Below are 15898 nucleotides of genomic sequence, written 5' to 3' on the forward strand. Positions count from 1 at the left end.
AGAGTGTAAAAGCTGCTACAACCGTCTAATGGATTGGAAAAATAGATAATAGTGGTTCGCGAGTTATGTTAAACTACGTTTTTGCCAAAATGTTACAACTAAGCGAAAAAACATCAAGATAAGGAAAAAATTTAAAAGGTCAAAAAAAAAACTGACACATACGAACGCCAAACTCTTTGAGGGTTTTACTATACTGACCTAGTACCATCACCCTGACTAGGAATTTCTCACCCCCAGACAATAATCCCAAAAATGTTCCACTGTGATATTATAGCATTTTCGTTTTACGCAACCCGTTATGACCTCTCGCCACCCTTATTCACCAGAGGTGGCCATAATGTTTTTATTGTGAACGTACACTTTGGGGGTAGGATAAGGACTGTGAATGGCTCTTCCACGATGGTGAATGAGCTCTTTCCTTACTCCCTTGTACCATGGTGATAGGGCTGAATGATCACCTCTTCTATAGGGCAGTCTAAATTATCTTCGACGGCTGCATTATCGGCATCTACAAATACATAATAGCCCTGACAGACGAACAAAATTAATGCGCCTTAAGCTGTGCTAATGCGCATTGCAATTTTGTGGTGACAGACGGCAGACTTGTGCATTTAGACAGCTGACAGTGAAGTTTGCTTATTTATTAAAAAAAAGCGAAATAAAAATGAATAAAAGATATAAATTTTACGAAATAATTCGTTTATTATTAACTACGTTTAAAGATAATAGAGTGAAATTAAAAGTAATAATTGATTGTAATGCGAAAAAAGTGTGCGAAAAAGTTAAGAATTATGGAAAAATGGATAGCAAACTGTGCGTTGTTTATTTTATGCCATTTAAATATATTAAAATTTGTTTTTGTTAATATACTTGTACATAATTTAACTAGCAATATAAAACTGCTTACATCTGATGCTGCAAACGCAAAAGAGGCGGCTGACTTCAAGCGACATCTGTCAAAAAATAACAAAAATCGGCCATTTTTGAGCAGTTTTGCCTACTCAAATTTGGTAAATTCAGCTAAATGCACGGAATTCTTGTGCATTACAAACTTGCATTAACATGGGTCAAATGCGTAAGTAAATGTAAATTAAGCCCGCTAATGCATATTTGCGCTGTCGTCTGTCAGGGCTATTAAAGGTGGCAGACGGCAGACTTGTGCATTTAGACAGCTGATAGTGAAATTTGTTTATTTATTAAAAAAAAGTGAAATAAAAGTGGGTGAAAAAGTTAAGAATTTTGGAAAAATGAATAGCAAACTGTGCGTTGTTTATTTTCTGCCATCTAAAAATATTAAAATTTGTTTTTGTTAATATACTTGCACATAATTTAATTAGCAATATAAAAACTGTTTACCTCTGAAGCGTAAACACAAACAAGTTGGCAGATTTCAAGCGACATCTGTCAAACAACAGCAGAAACTAGCCATTTTTGGGCAGTGTTGGCTACTCAAATTTAGTAAATTCAGCTAAATGCACGAAATTTTTGTGCATTACTAACTTGCATTAACATGGATCAAATGCGCAAGTAAATGTAAATTAAGCCCGCTAATGCATATTAGCGCTCTCGTCTGTCAGGGCTATAACTCGAATAAATAGCACTTTACTTACAAATATTTAAGTTACGGTTAAGCTCAGCAATTTGATTTGCACAATTATCAACAATAAAATCGGCTGCGATTGAGAATAGCATCCCCAGATTTCGGGGTTAAAATGGGTATGAACGGATAGAGGACTTTTGGTTTTTGAGATATGTATTTGCATTTAAAGTTCATAAAATCAACTATTTAAAATGCGTGTTTCTCCAATTTATAATGCATTTTACACTTATATTTTATACTTTTATATCCACTAACACTTAACTAATTCGTTTCTAATCATTTATGTTGTGTAAATGTGTAGGAGTTTGGGTCGCGCTGGTGTTGCTGGGTATTACCTCTGTCTTGCAGGGTTTGTTTTCAACGACAAAAATTTTAACGTTTAAACACAGTGTTATTGTTATGTTTCTTAGCTTGTGTCTTTTGAGGAGAGGTTATTCTAATTTAATAAATAAAATGGAATATCCAATAGCGCGGAAAGATTTTTCATATGTGGATAAATTCCATGGCGTTGAATTGTTTGATGTTTACCGATGGTTAGAAGATCCAAATGCCGAACAAACACAAATATTTATTGAAAAGCAAAATAAAATTAGTAGAAAATTTATTGAAGAAGGGAGTGATAGATATCGCATTGAAAAAAAACTGACAAAATTATGGAACTATCCTAAATATAGTTGCCCAACAAAGCATGGAGATTATTATTACTTTTATGTTAACACTGGATTGCAGAATCATAAGTAAAACTGTTTTTAAGATTAATTCTGTTTATTATAAAATTTATGGTGTTTCTAGTGTTCTATTTCAACAAAAGCATCTTGTGGATGAGCCCAAGGTTTTCTTAGATCCCAACACATGGTCTGAGGATGGAACAATCGCTTTATCTCAAAAGTCATTCTCTGAGGATGGAAACTACATGGCGTATGGTATAAGTGAAAATGGGTCAGACTGGTTAAAGATAAAAATTCGTAATGTTAAGTCTGGAGAGGACCTCAAAGAGACGTTAGAAAAAGTAAAATTTAGTGAAATTTCTTGGACTCTTGATAACAAGGGCTTTTTTTATGCCGTATGTCATCCGTATAAATATTTGGACGCATCCAACAATTTATAAATATACATTATTACAGAAATATGATCACGACGAATGTGCAAATGGGGCAGAAGTTAAACAAAATGAAAATCAAAAGCTTTATTATCATTATGTGGGTAAACAACAGAACGAAGATATCCTTGTCGCAGAGTTTCCTGAGGAACCCTCTTGGCGAATGTGAGTAATTTTTTATTTTAATATGGTAGTTCTAGAATTACTGTAAACCTACAGTCTACTTCGTAAAACAATAAACTGGCTTAATAAAGCAATTTACCATACAGTAAAACCCGGTTAAGTACCTCACGAAAAATGTCAGCATTTTAAGGTACTTAAGCGGGTTGGGTACTTAAATGAACCCGCTTAAGTACCTCGATGCGGGTACTTAAACGAACATAATTATTTATGTACATATATAATTACATCTTCTTGTTAGCTTACATAAATTAATCCTCGAGTTAAACATAACCATTTAATGAACTATACGTACATATTTTAAAATCAAGATCGTAGCATTATTTGAACACATAAAGGAAAACTTTATTAACAAAACAAGTTAAAGCAATATTATGCAATTTTTTTAAGAATTCAATTCTTTAAAATTGATTGATTATACATAAATACACCCATATTTTGTATGATGAGGAACATTTGGGTGAAAGATACCAATACTTAAATACATACATACATATTTTATTTTAGACAATGAAGAAATCTGTGATCTTCTTTTGATGGTGGGTTTGAAAGTAACATTTAAAGAGTTTTTCTTCAAGCGATTCAATTTCATCAAGATAAAGATTTTTACTTTCCATAAAATGTTTAACTGTTGAAAGCGCACCTATAGCTGCTACTAAGGTGGGTGGAACATCATTACATTCACCTTCTGAATTTTCTTCAGAAGATGCTTCGCTGGAATTTTCGTCTAAGAGGGATGAAACAATTTCATCTTCCGTCAATGTTCCAAAACATTCAAGCTCTTTATCGCAGTTAACATATTCCTCAAACTCTGTAGGATCTATTGTAACATCTATTACTTCTTCAACGACGTCAGAGGAATTATTTTCAATAAAAAATCCACCCTGTAATTTGAAACAAATAAATAAAAAATTAGAAATGCTAAGAAATTTTCAACAGGGGTTATAATTCCACTACCTTACGGAAACAGTTTTCTATAGTTTCCTTCTTAACAAGCCACCATGCCCGCTTTGCAAAAGTTAGAGCATCTAAGATTGAAATCGATTTCACAAAATCTTTGTTTGATAAGCCCTTTTCGATTGCAAGTAACTGTTTTCTTACAAGAATTTGTCTGAAATAGACTTTGAAGGCATGTATTATTCCTTGATCGAGTGGCTGTAATATCGATGTGGTATTAGCAGGAAGAAATTCAATTTTGACATTTTCCAGAACTAAATCGGTCACCTTATGGCAAGGAGCATTATCAATAAATAGCACAACTTTTCTATTTTGCTTTATCATATCGCGATCAAACTCTTTTAAAATATTTGTCCATCCAAGCTTTACTCTGAAAATAATATGGAAAGGGTATGATTTTCCCTTTATAGCAGCGAGGATTTTTTGATTTTCCAATGGAATATATTTTTTTTCACTTCCGTCTGCATTGCAACAAAACAACAGGGTTAGACGCATTTTTTGACTTTTTCCTCCAGTCACAGTAGTTCCCTTTCTAGCCAAAGTCCCATTCGGAAGTGCTTTATAAAGTAATCCGCTCTCGTCCGCATTAAAAACATTGCAAGGTTCATAGTTTTTTTAATAAATTCTGCAATATGCGACGTCTATATGAATCCGCCACCGCAGTGTCAGCATCAGCCGCTTCTCCAGTTATTTTTGTAAATTTAATGCCCTCTCGCCGTTTCCAGCGCCACATCCAGCCATTGGTGGGAGAAAAATCAAAAGGCATTTCATTAGCGAATTCTCAAGCTTTTTTGAGGAGTTGAGCATCTGTCAACACTACGTTTGCAGCCCTTATTTGGTCAAACCATTTGGCAAGAGCCTTTTCAATTTCTTTATTACAGCTTCCACGCAAACGCTTGCGTTTCGTGCAGGTGGCGTTTGCAGCTTCCTCCACTTGTTTGCGATTCCTCAAAATCATATTTATGGTTGAAATATCACACTTAAAATATTGTGCAATGTCTTTTTTCGGTTTTTCATTACGCTCAACTAAATGAAGAATCTGTATTTTTTGTTTAATTGATAAACTTGTGATTTTTCGCCCTTTGCCAGGCATTTCGGAAGTTTTTAGATTGAATTCGTTTTAACAACTAGCGATGCTCGATAAACTAGCGGTGCAAGTGGAATTAAGAATCGATTGTATAGTGCTGCCACTGAAATTCAAAATTTGGAAATATTTTAAGAAATTTTAAAGCGTAGTTAAGCGGGGAAAATTATAAGTAACATGGTAATTGTGGTACGAAAAATTTAGGTACTTAGGCGTGTCGGGTAATTAAGCGGGGAGGCACTTAAGAGAGGGATTTTCCTCAGATTACATTAAAAAATTCACGGTGCCCGAAAATGTTGGTTACTTAAGTGGGTTAGGTACTTAAGCGGGGGGTACTAAAGCGGGTTTCACTGTAATTCGTTGGGATTTAAGCTAAAATAGACATTGGTAAAAACGTTGGCTGGGATTCAGAATAGCATCCCCCAATTTCGGGGTTAAAAGGTGTATGGACGCATAGAGGAGGTCCTCCAGATTAAGAATATATAACGTTTTAAATAGTTGAATTTTTGAACTTTAAATGAAAATATCTCAAAAACCACAAGTAAGCTATTCTAAAATTTACCCAAAACGTTAAACTAGAACAGAAAACCGCGAATTCAATGTTAAGGTTAAAACTACTTGCTTACCTTAAAAACGTTTTGTGGCGTGTTTTTTTTTACAACTTGGCATCCCTAAATAAAGCGACAGCTTTACGCATTTTCTGAATTACATTTTCAAATTGAGCATCGATTGGACCTGTCGGCACAATCCCGATTTTTTTGGCGCCACCATCTGAAGGTACCGCTGGAAAGAGAAAGTCTTCCTAATTAAAAATATATAGGGCTATAATTACCGCAAACGCTTAATTAGAGCTATTCACCTAATTCAAAAATTCGAATATTTCAAATTTTTCACTTCAAATTCATTTTATTAAACTGTAAACATTTAAACAAATTCATAATTTACACTTTTTGCTGCTCTATAAGTAAGAAATTTATATTTTAAAAATTACTTTTCGCACTCGTACTGAACATCATTTATGTGCTAACAATTATGAGGAAATGGAGCGCTGCCATATGATAATAAACAAATATGAGCAATTCCCTGAAATTTCTCTTTTTCGCTATAATTTCGTTGTTAACATGGCGTCGAGTAAACACGTGTATAACTTGCTCCAAGATTATAAGGGGAAACTCAGCTGCAATAGCTGTAAGAATTGGTTCTACAAGAAGTGCAGCGACTTGAGTGACGATGGTTTCAAGAAAATTGCTGCGTTTCGGCTGGCGATGCTCTGGTTGTCACTCAGAGGTTAGTATTATTGAGGCCGTCAATGACAGTGATGAGAACGACAATGATTTGCCGTTATCAACAAGCAAATCGGAGTTGGAGAAAATGTTTGAGAAATATTTAGCACCGTTCAAGAAAACAATTGAAAATATTCAGACCAGCGTTGCAGAGATTCGGCTAGACTTGAACAAGTTGGCAGAGAACAACAGAGCAAACTCGCAGCATTATAAGCAATTAGAAAAGACGGTCGGTGCTGTCGAGAATAAATTAACATCGTTCGATGCACTTAATGTGGATCCTAGCATTATAATATCGTAGATAAATGATCGCAATAAGCGAGGAAGAGAGGTTATTGCTTTGAACGTGCCGGAGTCTGAGAAGCCGGTAGGCTATGATCGATGTCTGGATGATTTGGAGAAGGTTGTCGCATTATTACCACAGGAGATGTCAGAGGTTGGTCCGAAATTTGGTCTCCGTAGACTCGGTCGTCCTGTGGTAGGTAAGATTCGTCCGCTATTACTAACTACAGAGTCCGTAGCAGATGCTAGGAGTCTATTGCGTATCAAGACAGCTGGTGAGTCTGGCATCTCATTTAAGGCGCACCGAACTCGAGCTCAGCAAGAGCATCTCAGGAATCTACATACGGAGCTTGATAATCTAACTAAGGGCGGAGATAACAGCAAGACAATTAGATACATTAATGGTGTGCCGAGGATAGTCGATAAGCAGACTTTTCGTGCGCCAAAAGAAAAGCCTAAAGATTCGTAAGTTACATATATACTATCAAAATACAAGCAATTGCACGAGAGGTGGAGGTGTTTTCATTGCGGTGAAGCGTAGTATTAATGCTTAGCTACTGCCAACTAACTGTAGTAGTGTCGAGCAAGTTTTTATTAAAGTAAAATGTACTGAGGGCGATCTATTAGTTGGATGTGTGTATCTTCCGCCACTGTCATCGTTGGATAAGTATGCGGGTCATATGTCAACAATTTCGTATTTGAAGGAAAAATATCCCAATTGTGCATTGATTATCGTTGGCGACTATAATCTCCCCAGTAGCTGTTCTCAAGATGAATGTGCAAATATAGTATACAGTGAGATGAGTGTGGCTAACTGCCAACAGTATAATCTTATTCGTAATGTAAATGATCGTACGCTTGACTTATGCTTTAGCAGCGTTGAATTATGTGTGGACAGTACCGAGGCTTTTATTGATGAAGATAAGCACCACCCGGCTATAAGTATACGTGCTGAGGTTAAGGCCAACCTAAAAATGAACGTGGCACCGACTTATGCATTCAAGAAGGCGGACTACGTGGGATTGAATTACTTCTTTTTGAGGAGTAACTGGATTGAACTGTATAAGTTAGTATCACTGGATGAAAAGGTAAACTGGCTATACGAGAGAACTAGCGATGGAATTGTGCAATTTGTTCCTGTCCATACTAACAGGAAAAGCAATTATCCATGCTGGTTTTCTAGAGAGCTGGTAGGGAAAATACAGCAGAAAAAGGATGCGCTTGCAACATACAAGAGATTAAAAACCAGTTACGCCTACAATGTTTTTCGTCGGTTACGGTCGGAATGCAAAAGAATCGGCAAGGTGTGTTACAGCGCATACACATCCAGGATTGAGGAGCTTGTACGGGTGGATTCGAGTCAGTTTTGGAAATTCGTCAAAAGCAGGAGACGTAACAAAATATGGATATTCCATCCTCCGTGTCGTGGAAAGATAGCGTAGCTACGACGGGTGGGGAAGTGAGCAATCTGTTTGCGTCGTTCTTTGGTAGCATCTATGCGGAGAAAGTTAATGATAATGGGGAACCAATGCCCGCAGCTCAAGCTGTGGAAACATCGACTAGCTACGATGTGAAATTATCGGAACTCATCATCCGCTTCGCTGAAGTGTACGAGCAAATGTGCAAACTAGGTGAAAATAAGGGAGCCGGACCAGATGGAATACCGAACATATTACTGAAGAGCTCTGCAGTCGGACTTGCCGAACCAATAACCCACATCTTTAGTTAATCATTGGAGATGGGTATTTTTCCGTCGGCATGGAAACGCTCGTATATATGTCCAATTTACAAGGCAGGGTCGAGATCTGAGGTGTCCAACTACAGGCCAATATGCATACAGCCGGCAATGGCAAAGCTGTTTGAGAAACTTGTTTTGCAGCAGGTGAATTTCGCCTTCAAGAATACGATCTCGACAGACAACACTAAATTTCGCCGGGCACATATACAAAATTACATCACAGGCCTACAGGACACTTGGGTTCATATTCAGATGTGGGGATGACTTCAGGAATGGTAATACGTTCGTAAGGCTGTACTCGACCTTGGTGTTTTGTTTGCTTTTAAATCACTAAATGGATTAATCGACTCTCCGGAAATTTTGGAACAATTCGGCCTTGTAGGCCGTATGCCTGGGTTGAAGTCGCACAGACTGTTAAAAACAGTCAACTCTTCGAAGGACTACGTGCGGGGTGGACCAAGGAGCAGGGTTGTAAACTTAGTCAATAGATATTATCAAGATATTAATATGTTTGGTTGTACGTATGCTCAAGGGTTAAGGGGTTAATAATGAATCATTAATGTGTGATTTGTGATCAAACCTAGTCAAAATGCACTCTCCTGATGTTAATACGTTAGTATGCGTGGTTGTACTCGTGAGAGTTAGGTTAAATGAGCTTAAAGTTTAGTAGAATCTTAGTAATGATCTAGTAATGATCCACCAAGACATTGATTTGTGCAATGTTCACAATTAAGTCTCGTTTAAATACTTATATGCCTTCTTCCTTCTTTTTTGTTATACTTCTTTGTATATAGCCGATTGGCGTGATTAATAATAAATAAATAAATAATTCCTCTTTATTTATTTAGCAATCTTAGTTCTAATAAAAACAAGCGTCTGTAAATTATATTTCAATTTAAAATAGGTATAAAAAACTTGCCATGCATATAATATTTTCTTATTTAAATTTAGTAAACCACTAAGTAATATTAAGTAATAATATTACGTAATCTAATACTTAGATTTTTAAATGAGTACTACGCAAAAGTACTTCAGTCACCCTGAATATTAGCTCGACCATGGTTATTTTTTTCAAGCTCGAAGGCCGCCAACGCAGAAAGCAATTCTATTATATAACTTTATAATAAAGTTTTTATTATATTTTAACATGATTTTATTATAATACTAGAGGACACGTCCTCGCCACAAAAATTGAATTTTACAAAAAAAATTCAATTTGCCGTAAAAGTTCGAAAATTCCATAAATTAATCAGAAGTTAACTTTAACCTTGAATAACTTTTAAAGGAGGGAGTATATCGAAAAATTGTCCAGACTTATTTTGTAGAGCATTCAATTCTGTACAAGAATATGACTTTTTTATTCCTACAAACGAGAAAGTTCCAGAGAAAAAAAAAATATTCGTAAAAAGTTGCAAAATCCCATGTAATTTCAATGGGAAATGTATCGTGTTTGGGGCAAGGTTTATTATGAAAATTAAGGGCTTTTCATGGTCTGATATTTTTTTTTAGATGGAAAACTAAAAGTTTATCGGGCGTCTCGTCAAAAATAATCAATTTGGTAAATAACGGACACCCTAATATACATATATAGATATAAAGTTATGATATCAACAAATATTATATTTATCTTCTTGATCTGGAACACCCTCTTCTATCTGACTATACCCATGTTATTCCCGAAATACTGGGATGGTATACTAAAGTTTTCCCGTATTTTTCAATATACAAAGTGTACAATTGCGAAATATCATGGATTATTTATAAAAATGTTTGTATTTTTAATACAAATATTATTTTTACATATTCCTCCTCTGGACTCCCTTATCAGCACATACCCTATTTATAATCGAAATTCGTTTTCTGTCCCCGACCGCCAAAGTAATCCGAATTGTGTCGCAAAGCTTATAATGCGTGAAAATTTATTGATAAGTTTTGAAATGTCTATTTGTTATCTAATGACTTTCCACACTAAACTTCTTTCTAATCTAACGATTTCGTTTATAAGTTATGAAAAGTATATTTGTCATCTAATGACTTTCCACACTAAGCTTCTTTCTAATGTAACTTTCCGATCCAAACCGGTAGAACCGGCTGTTGTGGGAATTGGTAACGTCTTAATCTTTCCCAACGGCCATTTAAAAATCTGTTTTAGCAAAATATCGCTAAAAAAAACTAAAGACAGTCGGTTTTACGTCACCGGAAATGAGCCAATTTTATCCGGCCAAGGGCGTTTATTTCGGATATCTAGACATGTTGTGATCGGTGGGTTTTAGGTTAAGATTGTCATCAGTGTAGCAAATCTTGAAAGTAGGGTTGCTCCGCATCCTTCTGACCCGTACTGGCATCGGGTCCAACCCTACACCGAAAAAAATTTTCTACCTTGGTTAGGTGTAAAACATGTAATGGATGGAGCCATCTTAAGAACTTCAGACCTTAAGACCTCCATTGAGGCACCGCAATACTGTGACAATAGCCTCTACCGCTGTGCAATCTGCACCTTGTTTGTTTACCGCGCCGATACTACCTTTGAATGTCGGTATATCTATCCGCTCGGGCGATGTCGAACTAACTATTTAATACACTTTGTTTCATTGCCATAACACGTTATATTTCTGTGAAATTGTTAAATAAATGTTTTCCCATTCCAGAAATTATTGATGTTATTGTAAAGCTCCAAGCTCTAACAATTCTATATAAACAATTTTTGTAATGGTTCTTTTCCTCCGCAAGTAAGCGGAATGCACTGAAAACGGTGTTTCAAATTTCTTTTTTTTCCTAATAATTTATTGTGTTTCCATTATTATTAATAAGTGCCAATATTCTATTTGGCATTGAGTTGGTATAATGAAACAACATTTCTGGGGTTAATAAAGCCAATGTATCCAAAATAGCGGTTTTCAGCTCAGAAATCATATTAAATTGACGATAATCCTCTAAACCTGTTTTACCAGCCATCCACAGATATTCTCAATAGGACTTACATTAGAAGAATAAGCTGGACATTCCAAAGGATCGATATTTTTACTTTGAAGCCACGTTTCCGTTGACCTGTTCGTATGGGTTCTTGCGTTGTCTCGTTGAAAAGAGAAATACTTTTGCGGATGACTGTGTATATAGAGTAGCAGATTTGATTCTTATATTTCCTGGTGCTCTGAACTTTTCATTCGGCAAGAAGAGAATGCTAAACGTACTGTCCCAGAATTTGAAAAGGCGCCCGTACCATGAGTAAGCTTCCATAAAATTGCGCTTTGAAAAATATCGCGACTATTTTCGCCGTCTGCACCATCAAGGTTGAACTAATAGTAACGTTTTTTTGTAAGAGCATTGTTTACTTTGCCGCAAACGTATTTTAATTTTATTTTATCTTATAATTTTACATGATGCCAGTATTTATTCATATGATTTCGGGCAAAATAGAGGCGAGACCGCATGCCAAACTGTTGAAACAGATGCAGAAATTTGGTTCTCACTTTTCACTTTCCGCATTGACGTCGTTTTATTTGATAACTGTCAACAAATTTCTTTTTTCTGTTGAGTGTTAATAATTTTTTTTTTTGACCAGAATAAGTTCTCTGTTTATTATTTTCTTTGTTATTCAGGTAATTTACACACCACTGTTACTGACATTCAAAAATTCCAAGCAATGGCGCACTTGCTCAAACACTCACCATTCAAAGCGTTTATAGATCCTTTCTATTTATCGTTAAGTATGCTTTTGCGCGATATTCTCCGATTAGCAAACACAATTTAATAAAATGAATTTATAACTCTAAATGGCACTGATCGGTAAGAATGTCTTTATAACAATGAAACACGGTTTTCAGAGCATTCCGCTTCTACCTATAGCAGTAGGAAAAGTACCGTTAGAAAAATTGTTGTTGTTTTTTATGGAATTGTTAGAGTTACCATAGAGCTTTAAAATACATCATTCGTTTTTGGAACACATTTTTTCAGTATTTCAGAGAAATATATTGTCTGTATAGCAATGAAACAAAGTTTATGTACAGCTATGGACAGAGACACAATGCTTAATAACGTTACATTTAAAGGATGTAAACGGATTTATACGGTTTTTGTAAAGATCCCAAATAATTCTTATTTTTTTAAATGAGCAGTAATTCACTCTCATCATTGAAAAAAAAACAATTTAACATCCTAACGGAAATGATAAATATGTATGTGTATGCGATAAATATCGCTCTCTTACAAGTAACTGTACTGTACATGTTGCTCAACACGATATCACCCGAACATAGGTGCGCTACTTCATAGTGAAGACCGTTTTATTACTAGGCGACTTTAAGCGCATCACGATTTTTGGTATTCCTGACTGTTCAACGATCGTAGAGGGAAGGAGTCCGCAAAACAGATAAGACGATTCGTCTTTCTGCTCAATGAACGGCGAATACACCAGAATTATGGGCACTTGTAAAGCTCGATTGATATTACCATTGCCAGTGGCGATCTGATTAATAGCATAACCTGGTGACCTATGGAAGCTCTCGTTCAGACTATCTGCCCATAATAATCTCGATCGAGAAACCTTCCGACTTTAATTTCGTAGACACCCGCACCTTCGTTAACTTTAATAAAGCTAACTGGGACATCCTCACAAAATTTACCGATCATCATCGCACTACCCATTCCCACGAATGTAACCGTTGGCGAAAGTCAAGGCCACAAGGTGATTGCAGCTGTTGCCGCTTCCTTCATACTTTCAATTTCCTAGCGCGACACCTTACGCAATGTCGAGCCCTGTGATCTCCGAACAAGCGATCGCCAAATGGAAAATCAACACAAGCTGATATAATGGATCGAGCATATAAAGTGTTATAACCTCTCCACCGGTGTTAGTAAGCTTTGACCTACTGTCAAGGCCTTGTTTTATCCGAGGAGACATGATGACCGAGTTGAAATTCAGTTCGATGGCTTTGCTTCCTGTGACTGCGCAAACCATTTTAGCCGGCAGTTCACACTGCACCCTTCGACAGACAAAGCCAAACTCAACGGCTGCGCAAGATGCCAAGAGACTGTACGCCACTTTCTTTCACCTATTAGGAGGTCCGGAGTGTCATGAACAACGCTAAATCTTCCAAATCCCAGATGGAATAAACATGCTGATGCTAAAAAAACTTAGACTCGATCAGAGGACGATCACAGTCAACCACACAACGCTATTCAGGACACTGAACCGGAGATCTTAAAACAATGAGAAGGTGTAGGGTCGACAGCTAACATTTGTAATATTTCAACCGGGTAATTCACCTCAAAAAAAAAAAAAAACGGGGGAATTCACTCTGTGAAATACTAACATTGTGTTTAGTTTATTAGAAAGGAATATGTAGAATTACAGCTTTGTTAACATAATCAACTAGGGAATATTATTGACCAACCGAAACATGAATAAATTTATGCCATGCGATTTCTATTTGTATTTTTAATTAATTTATTTAAGGAAGATGAGAAAATGGTTCAATTTATGATTTTTAGCTTTTGCCATCGTCGCTGAAAGACGCTTGTTGTATGAAAATATTTTTGTTGTAAAATTTACTACTTCTGGGCTTCACCAATTTGGCTGCCATATTGACTTGTGATGCTTATGCTATTTGAGACGATTGTTTTTTTGTAGAACAATGCTTATATTTTTTGTTGGTGACATGTAAGCAAATGTATTTGTATGTATCCATTGATCAATGCGCGGATATGTATTTTATTGATAATTGATAAAATCACGTTTTGAATTTCTAAATGCGCACATACGTGCATTCATATGTGCATGTACAAATAATGAGTACATAAGATTAATATAATATTAGTTGTATATATTGTTGTAATACATTTAATTTCTATTAACAAGCAGCATAATACAAAATCTTTATTAGGAAATTATATTATGTCAAAGCAAATAAAATTATTAAATGTACAAGTCCAAATTGGCTATAAATATTACTTTGTATGCAAATTCCAAAAATTTATACCAACAAATATGATTGCAAATAAAACCTATAAAAATCCAATCTATACACACTACATTTTGCACTTCTTAATTTTGTAACACCAAATAGGTAAAAATTATTGAAAAGGTAAGAAAATAACTTTTTTGCCTAATTCTTCGCAAATTATCAATACCACATTTGTGTAAAAATTAATGGGTTGTCAAAAAAGTCTTGCGGTATTTTTATTGAATTTTTTTTAATTGAAATTGAAATGAATTTTTGATGACTCATGACCGATGACCGATGCTACGGCTGCTACTATGCCGGTCTCTTTCGACCAATTCAGCGATTTTATGGCAATTTTCGACGACAGGCCTTCCGGAGCGTGGCGCATCTTCGACCACCTCTACACCAGAACGAAAACGTTGAAACCATCGTTGTGCGGTGGAAATGGAAACTGTATCGGGTCCATAAACTTCACAAATTTTATTGGCGGCTTCAGATGCATTTTTGCCTTTATCGTAGTAGTACTGTAAAATATGTGAATTCCCTACTGGAAGTTTTTCACCACTGTTAGCCGTCCGATCGAGCATGTTACAAAATTCGATTTTCTCCTTCTCATTATTTTATATTCTCTGATTGAACAATTCACGCTCCGTCCAGTATTGAAAAGGTGAACTATGATCTACCTGAGCATTCGGCGCTCATACGTACTGTTTCGAGGTAAAACCTCCAAATTGTGTAGAATTAGACAGGGTGTCTGCAAGGTGGTGTACTCCACGTTACTCTTTAACACTAGAACTACCGATGTTAAATATATACCTAGTTTTACCGCACCCGTCAAATTGACAGATTTTTGATTTTGGCTTTTATAGTAACTTTTGAGTTAGTTTCGTATGTGTCAGTTTTTTTTATGACCTTTTAAATTTTTTCCTTATCTTGATGTTTTTTCGCTTAGTTGTAACATTTTGGCAAAAACGTAGTTTAACATAACTCGCGAACCACTATTATCTAGTTTTCCAATCCATTAGACGGTTGTAGCAGCTTTTACACACCATATTTGGTACCCAATTTTCGTTCACTATAACATAAGAAAAAATTTAAAAGGTCATAAAAAAAACTGACACATACGAACGCCAAACCCTTTGAGGGCTTTACAAGTATAAGTCGCTCTGTTTTTATTGCACAATCGAATTTGGCAAGATTTGCGTTCATAAGAACTTTTTTATGAGTTTTCTGGAGTACAATCCATTGGCTGTTTTTGTATATATGTACATATATGTATATATATATCGATCGACTTGGAGTCATCCGTAAACAATAACTTCCAGCCATTATTTGTGTAATTAGATTCCAGTTCAGCAAAGGTTTGTTGAAAGACTTCGTTTGGTGTGTTTTGCTTGGACAAAAACATAAGCTTGTTCTGTAGTATTTTATCATTGATCAGACAGGGAGGATGTCGAGTGGTGAATTTGCATGTTGCGTTACGTAAAATATTATTTTCTGCAGCGAAACTTAAGCATCTCGAAATAGCCGATTGTATTCTTGGAATTTTTCTTTTTTTCGTGGCATGGGTGATAGTTGTATTTAGTAATGGGTTGGTGTTCTCAGCCGTTTTCGCAAGAATTTGAAGCGAAGAATCTATAATTTTATTTTGAATAGTTGGTAAACCAGATTCAGCCATTATCGTTTTTATTGGCGAGGTTGGAAAGGCCCGGAGACTTCGCCGTATTGCGCAA

At 35.8% G+C, this 15898-nt stretch overlaps 2 protein-coding genes across 3 annotated transcripts in view; one reads left to right on the top strand and one right to left on the bottom strand.

Moving 5' to 3' along the window:
- The first annotated feature begins 1984 nt into the window (after positions 1-1984).
- Positions 1985-15898, top strand: part of LOC126765048 (prolyl endopeptidase) — a 45682-nt gene continuing 31768 nt past the window's right edge. For both annotated transcript variants that reach the window (XM_050482632.1, XM_050482633.1), the window contains exons 1-3: positions 1985-2337; positions 2393-2663; positions 2725-2864. In XM_050482632.1, the coding sequence (XP_050338589.1) occupies positions 2000-2337; positions 2393-2663; positions 2725-2864 (749 nt within the window). In that variant the 5' untranslated portion in view covers positions 1985-1999. The remainder of the gene's footprint in view (positions 2338-2392; positions 2664-2724; positions 2865-15898) is intronic.
- On the bottom strand, positions 3148-4945 carry LOC126765075 (tigger transposable element-derived protein 6-like). Its single transcript, XM_050482686.1, has 2 exons — positions 3837-4945; positions 3148-3763 (listed from the first exon to the last, which is right to left on the bottom strand). The coding sequence occupies exons 1-2, from the start codon at positions 4329-4331 to the stop codon at positions 3383-3385; spliced, it is 876 nt and encodes a 291-aa protein (XP_050338643.1). The 5' UTR covers positions 4332-4945; the 3' UTR covers positions 3148-3382.

This window comes from Bactrocera neohumeralis, unplaced genomic scaffold, assembly GCF_024586455.1.
Source record: "Bactrocera neohumeralis isolate Rockhampton unplaced genomic scaffold, APGP_CSIRO_Bneo_wtdbg2-racon-allhic-juicebox.fasta_v2 cluster10, whole genome shotgun sequence".
NCBI classification, from domain to species: Eukaryota; Metazoa; Arthropoda; class Insecta; order Diptera; family Tephritidae; genus Bactrocera; species Bactrocera neohumeralis.

Excerpts from the sequence above, each read along its gene's own strand:
- LOC126765075 (XM_050482686.1), bottom strand. The coding sequence starts at position 4,331 with ATGCGTCTAACCCTGTTGTTTTGTTGCAATGCAGACGGAAGTGAAAAA. Across the intron at positions 3,764-3,836 it reads TAGAAAACTGTTTCCGTAAG|GGTGGATTTTTTATTGAAAA; the intron begins GTAGTGGAATTA and ends TTCAAATTACAG.